The 23,259-nt window shown below is 37.1% G+C and overlaps 1 protein-coding gene across 2 annotated transcripts; it reads right to left on the reverse strand.

Annotated features, from left to right (window-relative positions):
* Nucleotides 1–478: 478 nt before the first annotated feature.
* LOC149249846 (pathogenesis-related 5 protein Cup a 3-like) lies at nucleotides 479–1,618 on the reverse strand. 2 transcript variants are annotated; one of them, XM_089456338.1, is made up of 2 exons: nucleotides 1,318–1,618; nucleotides 479–1,188 (listed from the first exon to the last, which is right to left on the reverse strand). In XM_089456338.1, exons 1-2 carry the CDS (start codon nucleotides 1,379–1,381, stop codon nucleotides 527–529), a joined length of 726 nt encoding a protein of 241 aa, XP_089312464.1. In that variant the 5' UTR covers nucleotides 1,382–1,618; the 3' UTR covers nucleotides 479–526. The 2 variants fall into 2 exon arrangements, with proteins under 2 accessions (XP_089312464.1, XP_089312463.1); XM_089456337.1 differs by having other exon boundaries at nucleotides 479–1,212.
* Between the last annotated feature and the right edge of the window lie 21,641 nt (nucleotides 1,619–23,259).

Consider the following 23,259-nt stretch of genomic DNA (forward strand, 5'->3'; position numbering starts at 1 on the left):
TTTAAAAACATTTGATGAGGAGTTTTAAATAAATCACACAAGAGTTCAACTTTGATCATGGCATTGTATTATTTATTCAATATTGTTCATTCATCATGTTAGATTTAATAATCTAATTTCTAAAATATTTATTGACAATATAACATTAACATACATATTGTTATTTACTAAGCACAGTGTAAATTATTATAAGAAACATTAAAATACAATATTAAAAGAATACTAAGCAATAAAAAAAACAAATATTTGCGGAGTTATTATTTAAAACAATAGAATTTAGAAATGTAAAAAAATAGAGAATGCTAAAATGATCTATGTAATAAGTAGCTCGATCTCCTCGAGATAGAAGTTGGAAAATGACAAAAAAAAAGGAGAAGAAGAACAAGTTCGAAGTTTTGGGCCCCTCTCCCTCTCTCTCTTTTGTTAGGGTTTCTACAGTTATTGGGCAAGACAAGCCCCTTTTACCTCAAACTTGAACCAGAGAAGCCCAACGGAACTAAACTTAGAAAATTCATGCATTACGTATTCAGGGTGATGGACGGCAAGGGCAGAAGATGAGGGTGTAGGAAGCCGTGGAAGGAGGGCATATGGTGCTACTCTGGAAGGGGAATGCACGAGGACACGCCTTCTTAAATGCCTCGCTGAACGCGGGCGAACTCGGCAAATATCCATCGAAATGACCGTTGCACGCAGTAACCACGCTCCCTTTCTTCTTCATTTGCAACTCTTTCGGGCACACCACATTCGCGTTGACTCTGCATTCCATCGACTCACAGGGCCGACTGCTACTGACATTATTGGCGGCATAACTTGGAACGACCGACATTGGAAGATTGTAACCATTCTCCAACGTAACCGAATACGTGTCCGGCTTTGCTGTTCCTCCCAAAAGTTCGAACTCAGCTTTTGTGATTGCCGTGATTTGATCTTGACTCTCGTCTTTGCACTGCAGCTTTCCTCCACAATCACCGGAATCGCAGCCTCCGATCCCTTGCGAATTGAAGACACAACTAGTCCGCCCCCAAATGGATCCCCACCAGAATGGATCTACATTCCATGAATATGACTCCCCTGCTCCCACTTTCTTCATCTGAGTGGGAGGAAAATTAGTTGAACCCACAGTCGCAGGCCACACCGGAAATGCACAATTGTTCACCACCCTTATCGTCTTATAAGCCGCAGGTGACTCTGTTATTCCCTCAGATTGCATTACTTCACAAAAGATTAATTAACAAGAAAAAATTAACATTATTACTGTAGAGAATTGCCAGAAAGACAAACATTCGGAACAATTAAATTGGAGAATGAGAATTTTACCTGCAGCGCAAGAACAAAGAAAAGACGTAAATGTAACAAGAAATATAGCTGCCCATGACGCCATTGTTAACTGGTCGCTGCTTCGACTTCCCACCGTTTTGGAGACTAGTTGTAATAACAGTCTCTATAACACCAAAATATAAATTCAGAGACTTCCCTGAATTTGTCTCTGCAGTGAAGATGTCACGCCACAATTTTAATAACAGAGTACGAAGATCGACGGAGAGCTTACTGCGTCTAATTTGTGGTTGCTCGCAACTTCACAAATAACCGCAATTTGAAATCTCTGCAAGAAAATAACTAGAAATAGAAATGAGAGGCCAAAGGATGGATAGGGCTGTGGAACTTATAAGGTGTGGCTGGAGAAATGGCATGGCATGGCATGGTCGGTGGGGATAGCGTGTGCCGTAAGTAAGGGAAGGTAAGGCAGATGGTCCAGAGACGGCACTACCTCTCAACGCATACACAGGCGACATTTACGGGATTTTACGAACAAGAAAGAGAGAAGGGTCGTGATTCTTTAATCATTCCTTACCCTAATTTTCAATTTATTGGCATGGAATTAGGGTTAGCAAGTCGCTGATTTTGAAAAGCAAACCCTCCGGAATGTTGCTCTGTGTCAACACAGTCCGGATTTGTGGCGAATATGAGTGAAGACGAAGTTGAGTGATTTGAATTCTCCCTTAAAAAAACGCCGAAAGCAAAGGACTTACCAGAAAGTCGAAAATTTGTCTTTCGTTTCAAGAATCTCGACAAGACTGAATCTAAATTCCGCTTAAAATTTGGTCCACCACGTAACTGTTGGCATCATACTTCAACCAAAAAAACGTCCGTGTTTGAATTTTATACGCACGAAGTCATTTATATGAATTAATAAGCTAAAATGGAGGGATATCTAATCATTTTGACTTAATAAGAATTTATGTTTTAAAAAATAATAATTTTTATTTACAAAAATTAGGTTATTTAGGGATTTTTGGATGGGAACCAATAAATCCTATGCTATCCGGCTTTAATTGAACGACGCTGTATATGCTCACTATTCGATTTTGCTAAGGCTGAAATCGAATGATGGGCATATACAACCGTCGCTCAATTAAAGCCCAGTAGCATAGGAAATATGGCTCGCCCTTTTGGATTATCTATATGTTTTAGACCGACATGGATATAGAATAATTGCCCTCCAAAAGGAGTAGGGTTCCAATTTGACTAAGTGAGGGATATCCAAAAAGGTACAATCATGATTTTGGTGTGTTTTTTCTCTTTTCTCTTTTCTTTTCTTTCTTTTTTCTTTTTGTTTTGGACTATGCATATATTTAAGATTTAAATTTCTCATTTTGGGTTAGTGTTGTGTAGCATAGTCTAGGCTAGTGGAGATACTATAATATAATGTAATGGTAGATATATTATTATAATATAATGTTTATAAATATTTTGACTCTATAAAAGGAAATATTTAATATGCTTTGTTTTTTATACAAAAAGTTAGTGCTAATTTTAAACTAAAATGTTTCATTAAATAGAAATAATATTTTGGTGGATGAAAATGGGCTCTCTAAATCTTAGCTCTTGGCGGATAGGATTTCCCTAGCCACGACCTTAGCCAGCCTAGATCTGATATGTAGAGGATTGTAGCGCTTCGATCTTGGACTCCATTTTAGGAATTGGTCGCTAAAGATTAGTTTTGGATAAAAGATATCTTAGATCTGATCTTGTAGGTCAATATTCCTCTTCTCATTATGGAGGAGGTGGTTGCATTTAGAGCCTTGTTACAGGCACAGAAACCATGAGGGCCTTCTTCTCTCCCCCAAAAAATTTGTGAAGAAATTAGTTGAGATTCAAGATGTGGAACTCTCTCTGTCTGATCCATGCAAGAGAGCCCTAGCCCTCTCAGAAAAATCATTGGTTGGCAAATTTATGGGCTTATGGCCGAGTCCAAAAGTTGTTGAATCCTGGATCATAGAACAATGGACCCCCAAGCTTCAAGGTTAGGTAACTTTCTTTATAGTAAGTAGGGGTTTCTATGTTTTTCCACTTGTGAACAAACTAGAAAGAGATTTGTTTTTTAGATCAGGGTCGTATTTTATGGGACTAGAGGCCTCTTTATCCCCCCATGAAATCTGGATTTCAATCCAAATTTTGAAATTACTTATGTGCTGGCGTGGATTCGGATGCCTCACCTACCTCTCCATCTCTAGGAACCTGATGCACTAAAAGAGATTGGAAATAAGTTGGGTCGCTATTTAGACAAAGCAAAACCAAATTAAAGGAGACCAATTTTCTTGTGCTCGCATTTGTGTCGAAGTAAATCTCTTTGAAGATTTACTGAAAGCCCTAAAAATAAATTTAGTGGAATGGAGCCATATTATGGAATTGGGCTATGAGCAGATTCCCAATGCATCATCTGTCATTCTCATGGGCATTTTGCCAAAAACTGCACTAAAAAAAAAGGATGAGAAAGCTTGAGCCCCTGTCTCTAATGAAGGCAACACCCACACCCCATATCTAATGAGGGAAATTTTCAACCTGTTCAAAAGCGAAGAAAGAATCAACATAAAAAGGTGGTAGCTCCAAACAAATTTGCTAAAGAATTTCCTGAACCTTCCCTGAACAAAAATTATTTTGAGGCTCTTCAAGATCTAGAACAAAATGAATTTCCTCTTTTGAATGAAACCCCAAGGGAGGAGCAAGGAAAATTAGCAATGTTGGGGGAAAATGAAGAGAAAGCTCCTTTGACAGTTGTCCCTTCAGATGCAAAATCTCACTTTGTGTCAAAAGTATTAACAATGTCAGGTTCTAAGCTTGCGAAAATGAGTAGATCCATTCTAACTTTTACAAACAGGCTATGACAATCAAAGCAACTCACGTTAAGTCTAGTACACGAGACAATGTTGGAAAATAACTCTCCTCAAAAGCAATAGAACCGCATCTCACAAGAGGCTAGAAATCCCATAATGAAAAACAAGAATGTGAAGCAGATGTCAATTTAGCTTCAGGATCCCAACTTCATGTAGAATCCTTATTGCAAACATCTCCCAAATAAGTCAATGTACTATTTCTGCATATTATTATGTTTGCAATTTGTAAGAATTTACTCTTGTAATCACGGGGAAAGTCTTAGCTATAGAAATGGTAGTAGATATTGGGATTTGTTTCCTAAAATCTTAGTCAGTTTCTCTGTAGAAGATCCTATGAAGATGGTGAAAATGTAAGGAATTCCCTGGTTTTTGTTGCATCTGGACACAAATTTAATAAAATCCTCTACTCATTCTTATTAAAAAAAAATGTTTCATCAAATATATACTAAAACCTTAAACCATATAAAAAAACATATAAAATTGTATACAAATGAAAAATAATAAATCATCGATACATTATTGTGAGCAGCTCCAATATTTAGAACTTAGAAGATTAAGAAAATAGTCAGATTTTAATGTGGTTCAAAATTAGAAACACAAATGCAACACAAATAAGATCATCTCATTGGTTGCATGTATAACAATCCTATGCTTGTCAAATGATTTTGAAGAATCCTTTCGTTGATTTTGAAAACCCATACACTGAAACAATTAATTTCATTGTAGATTCGATTTTTATCTATAAGGATTTGAAGACTTCAAAATTATTCTAAATTTATAAAATCAAAAATTTAATTAATCATAACACATGGAGATCACTAGATATAGGATTCAGTTTTTTTATCGACAATAAAGATTTTTTTCTCTTTTTAATTAAGTAACTTATTAAATATTCTCATGCTCAAATTTAATTTCATAATTTCATACTCGATTCAAAAAATTTATTTGCAAGGAAAAAGGTTGATGTGTTCTTAGTATATTTAATGATTATAAGTTGATAACCTCATGAATGACCCTAAATATAAAGAGAAAAATATAGGAATATAAAATTCAATCTTATCCATCCATTAAAATCAATCTTAACTGGATGGATACCAATCTTCCAATCCCACTCGTACCTACCTGACAATAGATTATGAAGCAACACAATTTCAAATAAAAATATATGGATTCATGGAGCATGTAGGCTTAGCACCTAGGGAATTGGGCAAGAATGGGTCGATACAATATGATGATAGTAATTGTTTCCAATGTGGAAATGGCAATCAAGACAACCAATTTGGCTTGTCACCGATTTTTTCTAGTGACCATGAATGTGGTTGTTTTTTTGCCTCCATATCCTATATGTTGCTCATGAATGCTATGAAACTAATGAAGACATTGATTACCCAGCGCAATAATAATGGACTCCAACATTGTAACACGCCTCCTTTCACATCTACCCACTCTCACCAGCTTACCCAGGGTAAACATGAGATGAGGGGCTACTATGATATGGCTTAGCCTCCTAGATTAACTTAAGGAAATGGAGTTGACACAAAAAGACCTTACTAACTTCCCTCAAGTGCCACAAGACCTCTAGGAGTAACCCAACCGCTAAGAAAACTTACTTTTTCCCTAACCTAGAGTCTCATTCGCTCCCTTGCCAAGGCCTCCATGCGACTATGGGTTCCCTGCCACTCCCATATGCCTGCATCAATGTGACTATGGCCTTTCTCAGTTATCTTTGTGCCAACGACTTTGAGAATTAAGTCTATTTTCTAGGGCTAGGGTTTAGCCTCTCGCCAGAAAACTATGAAACTTCTAGATTTCATAAAATACATAAAGATAATGCTTGTAAACCAAAAACTGGAACCAGAACTTGACCTAACCATCCCCAACTGGAACTCAATTTTTGTCAAACACTTGGTAGATATGTAACCTATAGGTCATGAATGCAACTCTGAACATAAGGGACTGAAATATTATCTTAGGTTTAACATGCAGGTTCTCTAGCTTCTCACATTAGCTGTCATAACATAAATTAGGTCTTTCATACATTATTCATTCAGTTACAAGTAAAAGCATGAATATATCCATGATTGAGATTTGTCATATAACCATTCTTATAACCAACATATAAGTAGATAAATAACAATGAGAGAACAACCATTAAAGCCATAGAATAACAAGTACATTTACTCATCATAGCAACAGAAACTTAGCTTTTATTAAACTTAGGGAAAATGCAACCAGGTTCGGGACTTCCATGAACCACCTGACCATAGATTGGTTGAACCCGACCTTCCTTTCAGCAAATCACCCTTGTTCCATATTCCAAGCATGAATGTGGTATCTCATGGGATAAACCAATCTAGTAAAAACCAAGGTAATCTAGAGGTTAAACCACCTCCACCCTCACCATACCATGATCTCACCTAAACCGATCATGAGATCACAAATCCAAATCGAGCTTGGATGACTTCAGATTCCTTCACCATCCTTGTGGAGTTTTCCAATCTCCACCCTCAGGATTTACCGTGTATCCCTCCATTACTAGTGAAGGGATTCCTAGGCCTTTGGGAATTTTCTTGAGACCACCTCACCCCAGATTCTGAAACCATCTAGCAATCCAAATCTCAAACCGATAAAGAATCCTATCACACCATGGGTATCCGTAAATGGCAAGGCTAGGCTAAAATCCACTGTCAAAACCCAGCAAAGTCGATGCCAATGATAGCAAAAGAACCAAATACCAACAAGCACATACCATGCATGTCAAAACTAGCTAAGAAAACATACATGCAACTTCTTACCTGCAAGTATTCCTATTGAAGCTGCTTGATCCAATTTTTCCTTTCTTGATCTTTTCTTTCCCCGTCCTTCCCTGGATTTCCTTTTCGTTCCTTTTCTTGCTTGATATCCTTCTCCTATTGGTGCTCTTCTCCTCTATGATACTAACTCCAAAGCTGAATTGACAGAAGGCTCCCAACTAATGCTCTAATGTCTTTTTATTATTCATGCCTCTAATTTCTTCAATTTCCATTATTTTCCTTCATTTTCCTCCTCACATGTAACCTGTGACCTTTCACCTCCCTTTTCTCCTAATTTCCTTTCTTTTCATAAAAAAAATTCCAATTAATGCCTCTTTACCTTCCCAAAGCCTTTGCCAATTTCCCCTTAGCCATAAACACATCAAGTGATGCCCAATAGTATACTTTTCCCAACATTCAACTTGGAATAAGTGTCCCTTAATCGTGGTCTTATTTTTCCTTTATTAACTTTTATTACATGAACTTTTAACCTGTGTTTGTTACAGAACCCTCCCCGTTGGGGCAGCACCATCCTTAGTGTTCAACCACACCTATACCCAACAAAATTGCTAAAAAGAAAACATACTGCCCATGGAGCTTTATAACTTAGCTCGTTGTAATATTTAGAATGAATAACTTGCTAAAAAGAAAAAACCATCATGACAACATGACAATATAACAACCATACTTCTTATTGGCACTTTATAACTTAGCTCATGGAGGTATTTATAATAGCAACCATACATAAATATGTACAATACCAAAAAATCGTTTGCGTCCACCGGAAACAATGAAAGATACATAGCCCACATCTAGTCAACCATCTCCCATGTAGCTTCATCGGGACCAAAGTGCTTCCACTACAATTTAACCTACTCGATTGCTTGGTTCCTGAGCATGAGAAGTTTCCACTGCAATATTCATTAAGGTTCCAGCTGGAATTCACCTTCTTCTCCACTTGCAATATAGACTAATCAATAACATGATCAACATCCTTTACATATCTTTTAAGTAACAAAACATGAAAAAAATCATGGACTTTCATTGGCGTAGGTAGTGAAAGTCTATAGGCCACTGGTCCAATCCTCTCAAGGATCTCAAAAGGCCCACAATACCATGGTGCCAACTTGGCACATGATCCAATCCTTAAGGAGATCTTCTTGGGATTGATGCACAAATACACATGCCCCCCAACCTGAAACTCCTTAAATTCCCTATGTTGATATGTATAAATCTTTTTCATGTCCTCTACTTCCTTTAGAGCCTTCTTTATAAATTACATTTCCTGCTCCATGTTTGGAAAAATGTCTGGTACAATAAGTACCTTGTTCAGTGGATCACTCCAATTGATGGTAGTGTTACAACTCCACCCATACAGTGCCTCAAAAGGACTCATCCTTAGTGACTCCTAATAACTGTTTTTGTATAAAAACTCAACCAATGGAAGGTACTCCTCCCATCTCCTCTACTGGTGTGTCACATACATCCTCACCATATCCTCCAGGATCCTAATGATCCTCTCTGTTTGACTATATGTCTGTGGATGATCAGTTTTACTGAAGGCCAACTTTGTCCCCAAACCTGCAAGCAACTCCTTCCAAAACTTGGAAGTGAACTTGGCATCCTTTTCTGACACAATATTCTTTGGAACACAGTGCAATCTCACGATCTCCTTGATGAATACATGTGCTACCTCACTAGCTCAATAAGTAGTCTTTATTGGAATGACATGAGTTTCCTTGATCAACTTGTCTACTGCAACCATGATAGAATCATGATGCCTCGATGTCCTTGGAAGACATGTAATGAAATCCATCAAAATGACCTCCCATTTCCATTCTAGAATCGAAATAGATTGAAGCAATCCACTTGGATGTTTACACTTTACTTTCACCTACTGACAGACCAAACATCTAGCCACGAATTATGCCACTTCCTTCCTTAGATTTGGTCAATAGTAAAAATTCTTAACTATTGTCAACGTGTTCTGGTATCCTGGGTGACGTGAGTATGGTTTGGCGTGAAACTCCATCAAGATAAGCTTCTTGAGTTCACTATCGTTTGACACATAGATCCTGTCCCTAAATCTCACCAAAAAATCCATCGTGAGATGATAATCTACATTCTGATCACCTGTACCATGTTGTAACCTGTTCATAAGCTCCATGTACTTGTCATCTTGTTGTCCCTCCTAGAAGATCTGATCCTATAAATCTAGCCCATATGAGCTCACTATTGCAACATAGTTCAACTACACTTTCCTGTTAAGAGCATCTACAACCCTATTCTCCTTACCCTTGATGTGTCTAATCTCGAATTCAAACTCATTAAGGGTGGCCGACCATATAACTTTCCTGGCATTTAGATTCGGTTGGTCAAACAGATACCTCAACCTGCTGTGATCACTCATCAACACAAACATCTTGCAAAGAAGATAATGTCTCCACATCTTTAAGGAATGAATAATAGTCGCTAACTAAATATCATGAGTCAGATAATTCTTCTTGTGCTCACTCAATTTCCTAGACTCATAGCATATCACTTGTCCCTCCTGCATAAGGAATCCACCAAACCCTATTTTGCAAGCATTTGTGCACACTACAAACTTTTTATCCAGATCCTCAGTCTTTGAAAATGGAGCATTCATTAACAACTGCTTTAATTGTTCAAAAATAAATGCACATTCCTTTCTCCTTTAAAACTTCTTACCTTTCCTCTACAAGGATGTAATAGGACATTAAATGCATGATAAGTTCCTAATGAGCCTCCTATAGTAACCTACTAACCACATGAATGATCTGACTTCATCCACGTTGCTAGTAGACACCCACTCCATGATAACCCTTATATTTTCAAGATCTACTATCATGCCTTCCTTGGAGAAAACTTGTCCCAAGTAGTGCACCTTTTTCTGAAATAAAATGCACTTGCTAAGCTTGGCATACAATTGATGTTCTCCTAGCAACCTCAACACTGCTACTAAATTCTCAGTATGCCCTTTTCCATTCTTAGAATATATCAAAATGTCATAAATGAATACAATAACAAACTTTTCGAGATAAATACATAACACACTATTCATCAAACACATAAAATTACCTGCAGCATTAGTCAAACTAAATGGAACTACAACAAACTCATAATTCCCATAGTTACTTTGGAAGGCAGTCTTGTAGATGTCCTATTCTTTTATGCATACCTAATGGTATCTTGATCTCAAGTTAATATTTGAGAACATTTGTGCTCCCTTCAAGTGATCAAACAAGTCATTGATCCTCAACAACGGATATATGTTCTTGATTACTACCTTGTTCAGTGTTCTGTAGTCAATACACAACATCAGAGTACCATATTTCTTCTTATCAAACAATAATTTTGCACCCCAAGGCTATACACTTGACCTATTGTATTCCTTAGCAAGCATTTCCTTCAACTGCAACTTCAACTCCACTAACTCTGGTGTGCTCACCTTGTAAAGTTCTTTTGATGTTGGTGTTGTCGTTAGTACTAACTCAATAGAAAATTCCATTTCCCTGTGAGGAGGTAACTCTAGAATCTCTACTGAAAACATATCCTGAAACTACTACAATACACGGTACCTCTTGAATAATTTTGCATCCTCAACATATTTACCCTTGTTACTGGAGATATGCATTGCAAACATCACATGCCCTTTCCTGAAACTGAGCTTAGCTTGCATAGCGGTAACCATCCTCACTGATGTAGGCTTCTTCTTTCCTTGCAAGATTCTCCTTTCCACATTATCATCAAAGAACTCCATAGCATATATTGTAATAAAAATATACTTTGGTTCTGTGAAGACACATTCAATCCATACCCAAAATCATACTATATGATCCCAATAGAACTACATTAAAATGTGTTGTTGTGGCCATACCATTCAACTTGAATGCATAAGATCTTACCCAGTGATGCATTCTCTTCTTAGTACCTGTAGCCAATTGCACCAACCAAGAATTTGCATGCATTTATTTTCTAAAGTAAAACTTATCCACCAGGCCAGGATTAACATCACTATAATTAGATTTGGGATTAATCAAAATAGAAACAATTTGATCACAGAGCTTACCATCCACCTTGATAATATATTCCTGGTGATATTCCTACTTGTTGTCCACACCTACATAGATCTAAGGAATACTATGACCAAAATCCCCAATTGTCTGCTTCTCTTGAGCACTATATATGAGAGGCAAACCTCCCTCGTATCGTGGATAATCATTCTTATGATGATCCTTGCCACATATCCAACACTGTAACGATCTGCTACCATCACCTCTAGCCCGTTTCTCTCCAGGATGCAACCCATGCCCCTTCTCAACTGTAATGAACTTATTGTAAGGAACCACATTTTATTTTCATCTACATCCAGAGGTATTCCTCGCTTCAGTGGCCTCTTCCCTTTAACTTTATCATTTCCCTTCAAGTCATGTTTAGGCTCTGGTTGGTGCTTTGACTGCTCATAACAATGCTTCAACTTCTAGGTGGCCTCTCCAATGATGTAGGCTCATGAAACTCAACCCAATCTTTGTGTGCTACTAGTATCCCATTGATGAATATCTAAATCTTAGCCTTCTCATCCTTGAGATAAGGCACCTACCTCAACATCTCCACGAACCTACTAGTATACTCATCATTTGTCATGGAACCCATCTGCAATTCATAAAATTCCTTAGATTTGACATCAAGTACCTCTCCAACAAGTACTTCTTCTTGAAGAGCCCCTCAAACTCATCCCAAATCAAGTCATCCTCCCGAATACCATTGACATTATTTACATCCTCCCACCAGATATCTTCTTTCCCTTTAAGACTGAAAGTGGTTATCTCAGCTTTCATGTTCTCTAAATAATTGTGCAATCTAAAGAATTTCTTCATCCCAAGAAACCATACTCTACATCTTTTGACTTCATTTCTCCATCAAATGTAGAAGGGTTGAATTTCTTCAAATCTTCAGGAAAATACTCACCCCTCCTATAAGGATGCTGACAATAATGGATTTGATGACACTGGATGAGGAACTACAATGATTCCCATACATATTGGTCCTCGTATCAGGTTTATCCAATGATCTGCCACCTCTAATTGTGTCCCCTCTATCCAACCTATATATGGGCCAAGACTAGCTACCATAGGCTCTATTATTTTTTTCTTCCTACTCTTAGCTGATCCTCAGTTGTCCCTGTCTCTGTAATTCTGACAAGCTCTAAAGGATTGTTGCATTAACCTCTACCTTCTTTTCTTAAGCCCTTGCAAGTATTTCCTGAGCCTCAACCAACATGTCATTGTCTACTTTGAAACTTTTGATCTTTGCCCTCAAGCTCCTAAATGTATCTTCTATACTAAGAGAATAATCTTCTCATTGCTACCGAATTGATCTATAGGGAGAGTCACAGGGACTCTAATCTACCATTTTTCTCATCCTCTTTGATTCTCTTCTTCCTCCAAGTGTACCATGTCAGATAAACCAAATATATACTAAAAAAAAATCCATACATTAGTGATATTCAAGGGAGGCTTATCTCATCTACAAGATCAATCCACATTAGCATGTACATGTATAATCATAAGAATATCTATATAACAACATAACAACATGATGCATGACCATACCAACTATATACCATAACCCTATGAATGATAACCATAACCTTGAAAACATTATACTTTACCCAATAGAGCTCCACCTTCTCTAATACCACCCTGTGGTATCAGATATTACCCAAAGAGAGTGAAACCTACTCTATTACCACCCTGTAACATGCCTCCTCTCACATCTACCCATTTTCACCAGCTTATCCAGTGTAAACATGAGATGAGGGGCTACTATGATATGACTCAACATCCTATATGACCTTAAGGACAAGGAGTTGACACAACAAGACCTTACTAACTTCCCTCAGGTGCAACATGCCATCCAAGAGTAACCCAACCCCTCCAGGTACCCAACCCCTCAAACAAATAAGTTTTTCTCTGACCTAGAGCCCTAATCGCTCCCTTTTCCAAGCCTCCATGTGACTATGGGTTCTCATTCACTCCCATAGGCTTGCATTAGTGTGATTATGGCCTTTTTCTTGCAATGTTGTGCCAGCAACAATGAGAATTGAAGCTATTTTCCAGGGAAAGGGCTTATCCTCTGCCTAGAAAAATATGAAAGTTTTAGAACTCATAAAAGACATGGAGACAATTCTTTTAAACCAAAATCTAGAACCAGGACTTGACCTGACCTTCCCCAACCTAGACTAATATTCTGTCAAACACTTGGTAGATATGCAACCTACAGGTCAGGGACGCAAGTATGAACATAAGGGACTGAAAACTTATGTAAGGTTTAACAAGAAGGGTCCCTACCTTCTCACATCAGTTGTCATAACATCAATTAGGTCTTGCATCCATTATTCATTCAGTTACAAGTAAAAACATGAATAAATCCATGACTGAGATCGATCATATAACCATGCTTATAAGTAGCATAAAACCAGATAATTAACAATGAGAGAAAAACCATTAGAGGCACATAATAGAAAGTAGATTTACTCATCAAAGGAAGAGAAACTTAGCTTTTATTAAACATAGGCAAAATCCAACCAGTTTCAGGACTTCAACAGACCACCCGACCATAGATTGGATGAACTAGATCTTTCTTTCATCCAATCACCCCTGTGTCATATTCCAACCATGAATGTGGGATATCATGGGATAAACAATTCCATAAACAACCAAAGGAATCTAGAGGTTAAACCGCCTCCACCCTCACCATACCTTGATCTCACCTAAACTAGTCCATAGATCACAAAACCAAACCGAGCTTGGATGCCTCCGGATTCCTTCACCATCCTTGAGGTATTTTACCATCTCCACCCTCAAGCTTTACCATATATACCACCATTACCTATCAAGGGATTCTTATGCCTTTATGAATTTTCTCGAGACGACCTCACCCTGGATTATTAAACCATTTGACAATCCAAAGATCAAACAGACAAAGAATCTCGTCACACCATAACTCTCCAGAAATGATAAGGCTAGGCTAAAATCCATTGTCAAAACCTGACAAAGTCCATGCCAATGACAGAAAAAGAACCAAACACCAACATGCGCATCCCATGCATGTCAAAAAAATCTAGGAACTCATACATGAAACTTGTTACCTGCAAGTATTCCTACTAAAGTTGCTTGATCAAACTTTTCCTTGCTTGATCCTTTCTTTCCTTGGCTTTCCTTGTCCTTCCTTGGCTTTCCTTGTCCTTCCTTTGCTTTCTTTATCTCCTTCTCCTCTTGGCTCTCTTATCCTCTCTAATACTAACTGTAAAACTAAACTGATAAAATGCTCCCAATTGATGCTCTGATGTCCTTTTATTATTCATGGATGTAATTTCTCCAATTTCCATTATTTTCCATCATTTTCCTCCTCACATGAAACATGTGACCTTTCACCTCCCTTTTCTCCTAATTCCCTTTATTTGCGTAAAATAAATGCCAATTAACGCCTCTTTGGCTTTTCAAGGCCTTTCCCATTGTTATTTCTAATTTCCCCTTAGCCATAAACACATGAAGTGATGCCCACTAGGATATTTTGCCCAACATTTAGCTTAGAATAAGTGTCCCTTAACTATCGTTTTATTTTTCCTTTATTATCTTTTATTACATGAAATTTTAACCCAGGTCTATTACAAGCATGTCCTCCAAATGGTTGGTATGAACTCACAACCTCCAAATAAAGTTGAGGTGGTGAGATTTTAAAGCCAGATATTATGCTTGTATAAATGACAATAGTTGCTACAAGCACAACAACTATTGAATTTTTACTAGCTATAATTACGAAGTTTTTTTTTAAATTTTATTACTTTTAAATTAATTTTTTTCACAATAAATGTATTTTAAACCACATAAAAATTGTCAACAACCAATCAAAAAATAGAAATTTCATTTGTAAAATAGTTAAAAACAATTTTCTATTTTTAAATATTCATTTTAATATAAATTTTTATAAAAATATTATGAAAACTTTATAGAATTTTTCTATTTTAATAAAAGTTAAAGTTTTTTTACCAAAAACCTAAAACAATATAACCTTGTCTTCGACAATTATAAAAATAACCCTATGTTAAAATATAATTTATTCAAATTTTTATTTTCCTCATGATATGAGTGGCGACTAGGGATTTTGCGTTTTCTTGATCCATGTCGACTTTTGGATACTCAGAGAAGAAATTAGCTATAAGAATGGAAACTTAGGCCTTTGTTTCATATAGCACAAAATTGAAAGTTAGAGCTATTCTTTTGGTTGTTCAAGAAGCTTTCATCCCAAATATTGTTGTGGATCAAGAAGTGTTTGATGATGATTTTTTTCAGGATAAATGGTTAGTATGTAGATGATCCAGGTGGATATTGGTTTCCACCTGCCTATTCCACTTGGACCCCCACCATTGTAGCATTATTTCTTTAAATTTATGTAATTGTAGCATAGTTTACTATTTTTGTCAGATTTTCAGGTCTTGGACTTCTTGAGTTGTCTTAAGGCCCTAAACGACAATTTTTTGAGAAATAGGAAAACCCTTATTTTTAATCAAAATTTGTAGTCCTCGGATTGATATTTCTAACAAGGTAATATGCGCATAAAATGGAGATCATATGCCACAGTTACGGCCCCAGTAAATTCATGTACCAATTGACGCCAATGGGGCCCATAGTTTTGGCACTTCATCTTCTAGGGTTAGTTTTTTAGATGTTTAGGGTTTTCCATTGTTACTCAATAATAAATAGGCCTTTGAGCCTCATTGTAACACAATTCAGAGGCATGCAACCACCACATCTATTCTCATAGATAACCTACCATTGCCCGAGCTAGTCTATTTCCATTCTGTCTATAAGCATCTTTCAGTTCTTTGATATTAATGAAATGAAGATATATTTTTGTTGCATCTCTATGTTTATGTTTATAGTCATATTATGTGTCATTTCTGCATAATTCTAGATCAACATATTTAATGGGTTTTGACTACATCTGTCTAATCAACACAAGCGGATCTCTGAATCATAGAAACCCTTCTTGTTGGAACATATGATCATTTATCCTCTAGCTCAAGGTTTCTTTGTTGTTTCTTTCCATAATACCAAAGACAAGTAGAAATTATGTGATTCAGGGCCCTATTTCTGGGGCATGGATGGTCTTTTTCTATAACCTTGGACTCCCAATTTCGATCTAGTATCGACATTTATTTCCTCAGCTCCTATTTGGCTTAGGATTCCAAATATTCCCCAGCATTTCTAGAATCTCTCAATGCTATTCTCTATTTGAAATTCATTGGTGGAATTTTATTGTTGTAGTCTAGCATGAAAAATGTATTATAAAATTACTTATGCACGAATTTTTGTGGAGATGGATTTTAGTAAGGGTTTGCCCACTAAAATTAATATGTCAACTCCATATTATGTGTGGCCTCATAAGATCAATTTTGGAAATGTATCTTTTCGTTACAGAGCATGCTATAAATCTAAGCACATATTCAAAAACTAGCCTAAGTGTTTGCAAAACAACAATGCTCGAAAAAATAATCAGAGATCTATATGGTGGGGGAGAGGTCAGTACAAGCATTATATGGTATATATGCCAAAAGAATCTCAGGATGAGGGAAAATTAAGGAAATGTAGGAATAAAATATTGATAAAGAGGAATCTTCAAAGTAATCAATAGTCAGTGAAGAAGAACTGCATGGGGACCCATCAAATTCAATAGCAATGAAAGAACAACAAATTCTAGTGAAAGGTGAACATCCCCCTAAATCCCCAATGAAAATTTCTAGAAGAGCCATTTCTTGGGAAGATAAGGAAGATATGGAAAATAACAAGGTTTGTGCATCAAAGGATTCATTAGACACAATAGAAACTACAAATTGGATTAACATGGAGAAGAAAAAGAAAAATATATTGCCAATAAAAAACATAAGTTAGTCTAAATTAAAGTAGTGCAAATGGAGTGTAAACGCATATTGATTTTAGGAGTTTTTGGAAAAAATTCAATTCGAAATGATTAAAAAAATTTGTTTCACAGGTTAATCATTTGAGGGTTTGGATTGAGCCTTTATGATCAATATCAAACCAACAAAGAATATTGGAACTATTTAAGAAATGTAATGGTTATGGGTCAGATCCCAACTCTGTTTTTTAATAGAATTGTCAAACTCGTTTCTTTGAAAAAAAACATAAATATATTCAAACTAAGTAATAAAATTTCTACATTATTTTATTATTTTTATTATTTTTTGTTGGGTAGTTAAGATAAACTTGATTTAGTGTATATAAAGAGTATATGAAATTGATACCATAATATCAAGTGTATATCCAACAACCCTTTGTGTTAGAGAAAATACTTTGGCATGCCAAGGAGGATGGTTTTATAAAAATCAAAGTGGATGATGACTCCCATGTTGAAAAATGTGTAACTAGGTTTGGTCTTCATAAATATGAAATGTACTTTTGATTCTTGTAAATTGTAAAATTAAAGAAAATTATTATTATTATTATTTGAGTATGGGTTTCATGCTCAACGTCTTTTATTTTATAGGTCAAGCACCCATTGAGTTCTTCTAGGGTTGGCCTTAGGTCATGAAGTCAAAAAAATCATTTTTATAAGTTGAAGACCCCAACGGGCACATTGTAACATGTAACGAAAAATATTTTTGTTCTTAACAATGTCAAAATACCCTTCAGGACCAAGTCTACCTGGTAGCTGGAAAGTCAGCCTAATTTGAGGAGCAATGTACACCTTGAGAAGCCTATATAAAGGAGGAAACTTGACCTCTTTGGATGACATTCATCACTCACTCATTCAAGCGAAGAAGGAATAAGGAGAAGTCAACAAAGAAGGAAGAGGACGAAGGATACTTTTCTTTGGCCTATTTCCCTCTCACACGTGCAAAGAAAGGGTAGGCCTTTTCTATAGATGATCTAAGGTTTTCTTCAACAAGTTCGATCTTAAAGAAGGAAAGGAAAGAAGATCAAGCAAAGGTCACAAGAAGCCGTCCTCAAGCTCCAGAAGGAAGAGAAAGACAAGAAGGTCTGAGGAAGCATTGGGAGGCTAAAAGAAGCTCACACATGTGGCAGAAAAGACTGTAGGAGGGTTGAGAATTTCAAGTCGATAGTGAAGGCTGAAATTCTAGAGTTGGGGGTTGAAATCGTGTTGACTTGGAAAAGGAAACAACATCATCAAGAAGGGTTGGACTTGGACTTGGACGGTATTAGTCTTGGTCTAGAGGTCTTGGAATTCATCACTTGAAGAATCTCTAAGGATGATAAAGAGGTTTGCAAGCGTTCTTCTCAAATGGAGAGGTTTTGGCCTTGACTTGTAGCTTGTATTCTCTGTTATTGTTCTTCTTGTTTTGGTAGTTATTAGATGATATACAAACATGTATAATAATAATTAAAGAAGTTAATAAGTAAGAAAAATAAAAAATACATCACAATAAGTTATCAAGAAAAGAGAAATCACTCTAATCATTTCCCTATAGATTTCTCAACATCCCAACTAGTCATAAACACGCTTAAAAGACTACTAAACGGGTCCCCTCTGGACAAGATTTCTAAGAGTTGGAAACTTGAGATCTTTGTAGATCATAATTAGGCATTGATTCAAGTTTTCCCCACTATCAATACTTCTCATTCTCGTAGATCTAGAAACAAGGTAGTAGATTTCTTAGCTAATGTGGGATGTTTGAATCCAGATATCAATATGACATCATACTTGCAAGTTGTGTAGTGGTAAAAATGGAGAAATCATATCCAAATCCTCCATACAACCTCTCCTTGTATTAAAGGGGGTGGGGGTGGTTGGCATGTCCATCCCACCCCATGCAACCACACATGCCAACAACCTCACTATCATACACTTCTATGATGGAAAACTTAACCTTCACCGGGAACTCATTCTTTCCCTGTTGCAGACTTGAGTTTTTTTGCACTAGAAATGAATAATCACTACCATAGGTGGGACAATTCCATTATGTTGTCAACATTTCTAGTTTACTGGGCATTGAAGGCCCTGTTTTCCTGAGAGTGGACCTCATCAGTAGTTTCAGCCATACAGGTATTAACACTAGGAATAAGGGTGAAGTTGTAGAAGGAATTTGATTGGGAATTCGTGGTGTCTAGGAGAAATAAAGGACATGATCATTGCTTATATGATCCCACTAGGCTACTAGGAAATGGGTAGCACTTGCTATGTCAAATATTTTTTAGACTCACAGTCTTTTTCTCTTTATGTGGTGGAAATTAGTGCTTGGTCTACAAGGAAACCTAGTGGTGTTAGAATATCCGTGATTGTTTTGGTTTATTTGTTCTTTAATCAATGCCCAACACCTATCTTTTCCTCTTCCCTCTATGCATCTAATGCCTTACCTCATCACTACACTTGTTTGGGTCCAAATCTTAACTCTCTTCTCAACTTTCCCTTGGATAAGTGATCCAGGTGGCTCCAAAGACACACACAGGACAAAGAGGGCTTATGAATGGTCAAAAATCAAAGTGCTTGGAAGCTTCTTGAACCAAGTTTAGGTTGTAGATATTGTCATCTTGATCACAATGGTGTGAATGGTTCATCAAACTGAGTTCGTATGTGAAAGTTAAAGGTAGTCAAATTTGGGTTGACTTTTCACTGACTAGGCAAGCTTAAGGAGGCTGCAATTTTGACCTTTTCTAGTGGATGGAATCCAGCCGACTCTAGCCAGATTCCAGGTGAAATCATTGCCTATCTAATTTGACTCATTCGCCCAAATTTCAGAATTAAAAAAAATCATTTTTAGAATTAAATATATATATATATATATATATATATATATATATATATATATATATATATATATATATATATATATATATATATATATATATATATTTGAAATAGGGGGGTGGTGGGCCAGCACCCCCACCACCCCACGCCTCTCCCTTACCACCATTAACCATACACATAAATTTGGGGATGCCGGCGGACACTAAGCCTGCGCCAGCAACGTGGCTGGCCCACCACCATGTGGCGACCCCATGTTAACAACCCAAACTGTAATTCCATGAACCAAACAATAAAATGTACAATGGGATATGGGGGGAGCGAGATAGGAGGGGTGGGATTTGATCCCCCGACCCCTCCTCAACAGACTTTTAAACTTAACTAATGCGCCCAAACTACTTTCTTATTTATTTTTCCTACCAAACTATATGTAAACCTTCATTCCTTTGAGCACCTAGATGGAGGAACCAAGAGAAGGCACGAATTTTGAGGCAGGAGGACGCTGTACATGCAGTTCAAGGCAGCATTTTGTAGGAGGGCTGAATTTTCACTTTGTTATATTTTGAAAATTTTTATATGGTTTCAGCACTTCTCGATGCCACGAACATAATGGCACTATCCTTTTCTCCATCAGAGTTTTATATTTTGGGCCATTTTTTAGTATGGAGGTGGAACCATGATTGCTATAGAAATAGGGAGCAGAACCATGATCCTTGCAATTTTCCCGAGGAGGTAATTTTTCTCCATGTCAAAATATAGTCAAGTTTACAATCATTTTTCATGGTTTTCTGCAGGGATTTCAATGGTGAGGTCAGATTCACATTTGGAATTGTAGATTTCTAGTCCACCTATGGAGCAGAATCTTTGAGGAATCTAGGGGGAATCTAAAAGATTCCTTGAGCGCTAGATTCTCGGTTTCTCATAATTCAGAAATTGGATAGTTGATTTTGCACTATTCGACGCCACAAATCTGAAGGTGTGTTCAGATTTCTCATTTTCTCATTCTATTCTTCAGCCACTTTTCTAAGTGGAATGCATGTGTTAGCATTCATGTGTGAGCAGTCATTTCCATGCGATTAATGTCGTGAGATCGATGGCACGAGCAGCTTCAGCAGTTTGACATCCACTTCTTCAGATGGCCCCTGGTTGTGAGGTATATGCAGTGTGTTCATGTACTTCTTTTGCTATGCATTGTGCTGCAGAGATCCCTGTTGATGCTTGATGTGGGATCTTGTTTCTTACTTGTTTTCATGATTCCTTCTTGATGTGACACGGAATCATCTATGTGATGTACTTGTTGTCATGATTCGTCATGTTATGTTTTGAGATCATTTTGTTTTGTGTTGATGGGATACTTATATTTTCATCATGTACGTTTGCATTGAGATCCCTTTGATGCCATGTTGGCAGGATGCTCATCATGCATGAGTTTGTGTCATACTGATAGGAGTCTTTTGATTGAGAGTTCCTATAGCGGAACATCTCTTGGAGCCACTCTTATGTGAGGGAATTTTCCTTGTGTGATATCAACATAACCTCTTATGTACATCACTATTGACAACACTTAATGCAGTGGCCTACACCATCTTGACACCGAGGCTCGAAGATGTAGTCCCTCCTGGACAAACTCCATTATCAACATCTTATGTTTTCATGTGCTAGCAATTTTCATGTTCCTCTTCTTTACATCATGCAGATGTATTCATTCATGTTATTTTAAAAATGCAATTTAACACATCACAAAAGTAAAAGGTTTTGGAAGGGTCCTTGTCACACCCGAACTTGGATCAATAACTATTGTTTGTATTATTGGCTTTTGTCTCCTATGGGGGTTGTTTATTTATCTACTTGGTCTTCTCTTCACTATCATACCACATTAGAGAATGATATTTTGGTGGGGTCTGGAGTTCATTGACCTCCAAGCAGGCCCCAAGCTAAGACACAAGCTCAGTATTATGTATCCATCTTCTACTCCTCCATCCCCCAAAATCTAGGCTAAGATTCATCAATTGGAAGCCTTAACCACCAATGATCACCATGTCTACTCTAACTTAGAAATTGTAATGTCCCCATTTTTAGTTTCCCTTATGATGTGGTTATTATGGATTTCTAGGGCTAGTGATAGCCATGTCACAGTGGTGAGGTTGCGTCATCAATTCACCTAGAGGGTTTTGAAGGAGTCTTATGGGGTCTAATGGATATTCCTTGGCATATTTCATCATTAGGGACAATTATGCACAGTTCATTCTTGGTTCCATTGGATTTTGATGATTCTCATAAAACAGGGTTATCATCAGCATATGTTAATTAAAATTTAAAACATTAAAGGTATCACTAAAAGAATATTATTTGGAGGAACACGTTAGTGTAATAGCTCATTGTAACCATAATGAAGAGATTCATAGGATAATATGGTTAAAAGTTATTTCTAGTGGTCGGAGAATGAATGGAGGTAGGATAATCATTTCCCCGATGAACATTGACTTGAATTAGTCACTTAATTAAACAAAAGAGGGGAAATTTCATAATTAAAGAAGAAAGCCAGAAGGGGAAAGGTGACTTTGATCCAGGTGGATATTTGTGGCCACCTGCCAAGTCCACTTGGACCCCCACCATTGTTTCTTTCAGCTTTTCAGTTTCCTTAATTGTAGCATAGTTTACTATTTTTAGCAGTTTTTCCAGTCTTGAACTTCTGGAGTCATTTTGAGGCCCTAAACGACGATTTTTTGGGAAAATTGGGAGCAACATGGGTGCATGGACTGATTTTTCTCTTCCCAAAGTTGTAGTTATTGGATAGATATTTCTAACGAGATATTGTGCACGTCAAACGAAGATCGTATGGCAAAGTTACGACCCTGGGAAGTTGATGTACCAATTTAACCAAACTGGGCCCACAGTCTGGCATTTCATCTTCTAGGGTTAGGCTTTTGGATGTTTAGGGTTTTCTATTATTTCTCAACAATAAATAGGCCTTCGAGCCCCATTTTAAGATAGTTCAAAGGCATGTAGCCACCACATCTCTTCTCGGAGATAAGCTACCATCACCCTAGCTGGTTTATTTCCATTATTGTTTGTAAGCATATTTCAGTATTTTACATTAATGAAATGAAGTATTATTTCCGTTGCATCTTTGTGTTTATGGTTATCTCTATAATTTGTTGCATTCCTATTTAAATCTGGATCAGTGGTATTGGAGCGGTCTGATTTTCCTTTGTTTCTCTTTGCATGTCCCCAACGAGGTCGGGATATAAGGAGTTAGGGCTTGAACTGGTTGAACCTTTACAAGACCAGCCTCGCAAATCCCGATTGCCTCCCATGGCGGATGAAAAGAAAGATGAGGGGGAAAGAGATCCTATCAAAATCATGCTCGAAGAAGCCCTCGAGTGACAAAGGAACGAGATAATGGACAACTTTTCCCAGATCCTTTAGCGACTACCCAGGGGTGACGCATCAGCTTCCAACAGCTACTCTAGAAATGCCACACCGTT

This window comes from Pinus tabuliformis, chromosome 7, assembly GCF_031772625.1.
Source record: "Pinus tabuliformis cultivar Carrire ecotype Pingquan chromosome 7, CPIR1, whole genome shotgun sequence".
Classification (NCBI taxonomy): Eukaryota; Viridiplantae; Streptophyta; class Pinopsida; order Pinales; family Pinaceae; genus Pinus; species Pinus tabuliformis.

Excerpts from the sequence above, each read along its gene's own strand:
- LOC149249846 (XM_089456337.1), bottom strand. The coding sequence starts at position 1,381 with ATGGCGTCATGGGCAGCTATATTTCTTGTTACATTTACGTCTTTTCTT. Across the intron at positions 1,213-1,317 it reads TCTTTGTTCTTGCGCTGCAG|TAATGCAATCTGAGGGAATA; the intron begins GTAAAATTCTCA and ends TCTTTTGTGAAG.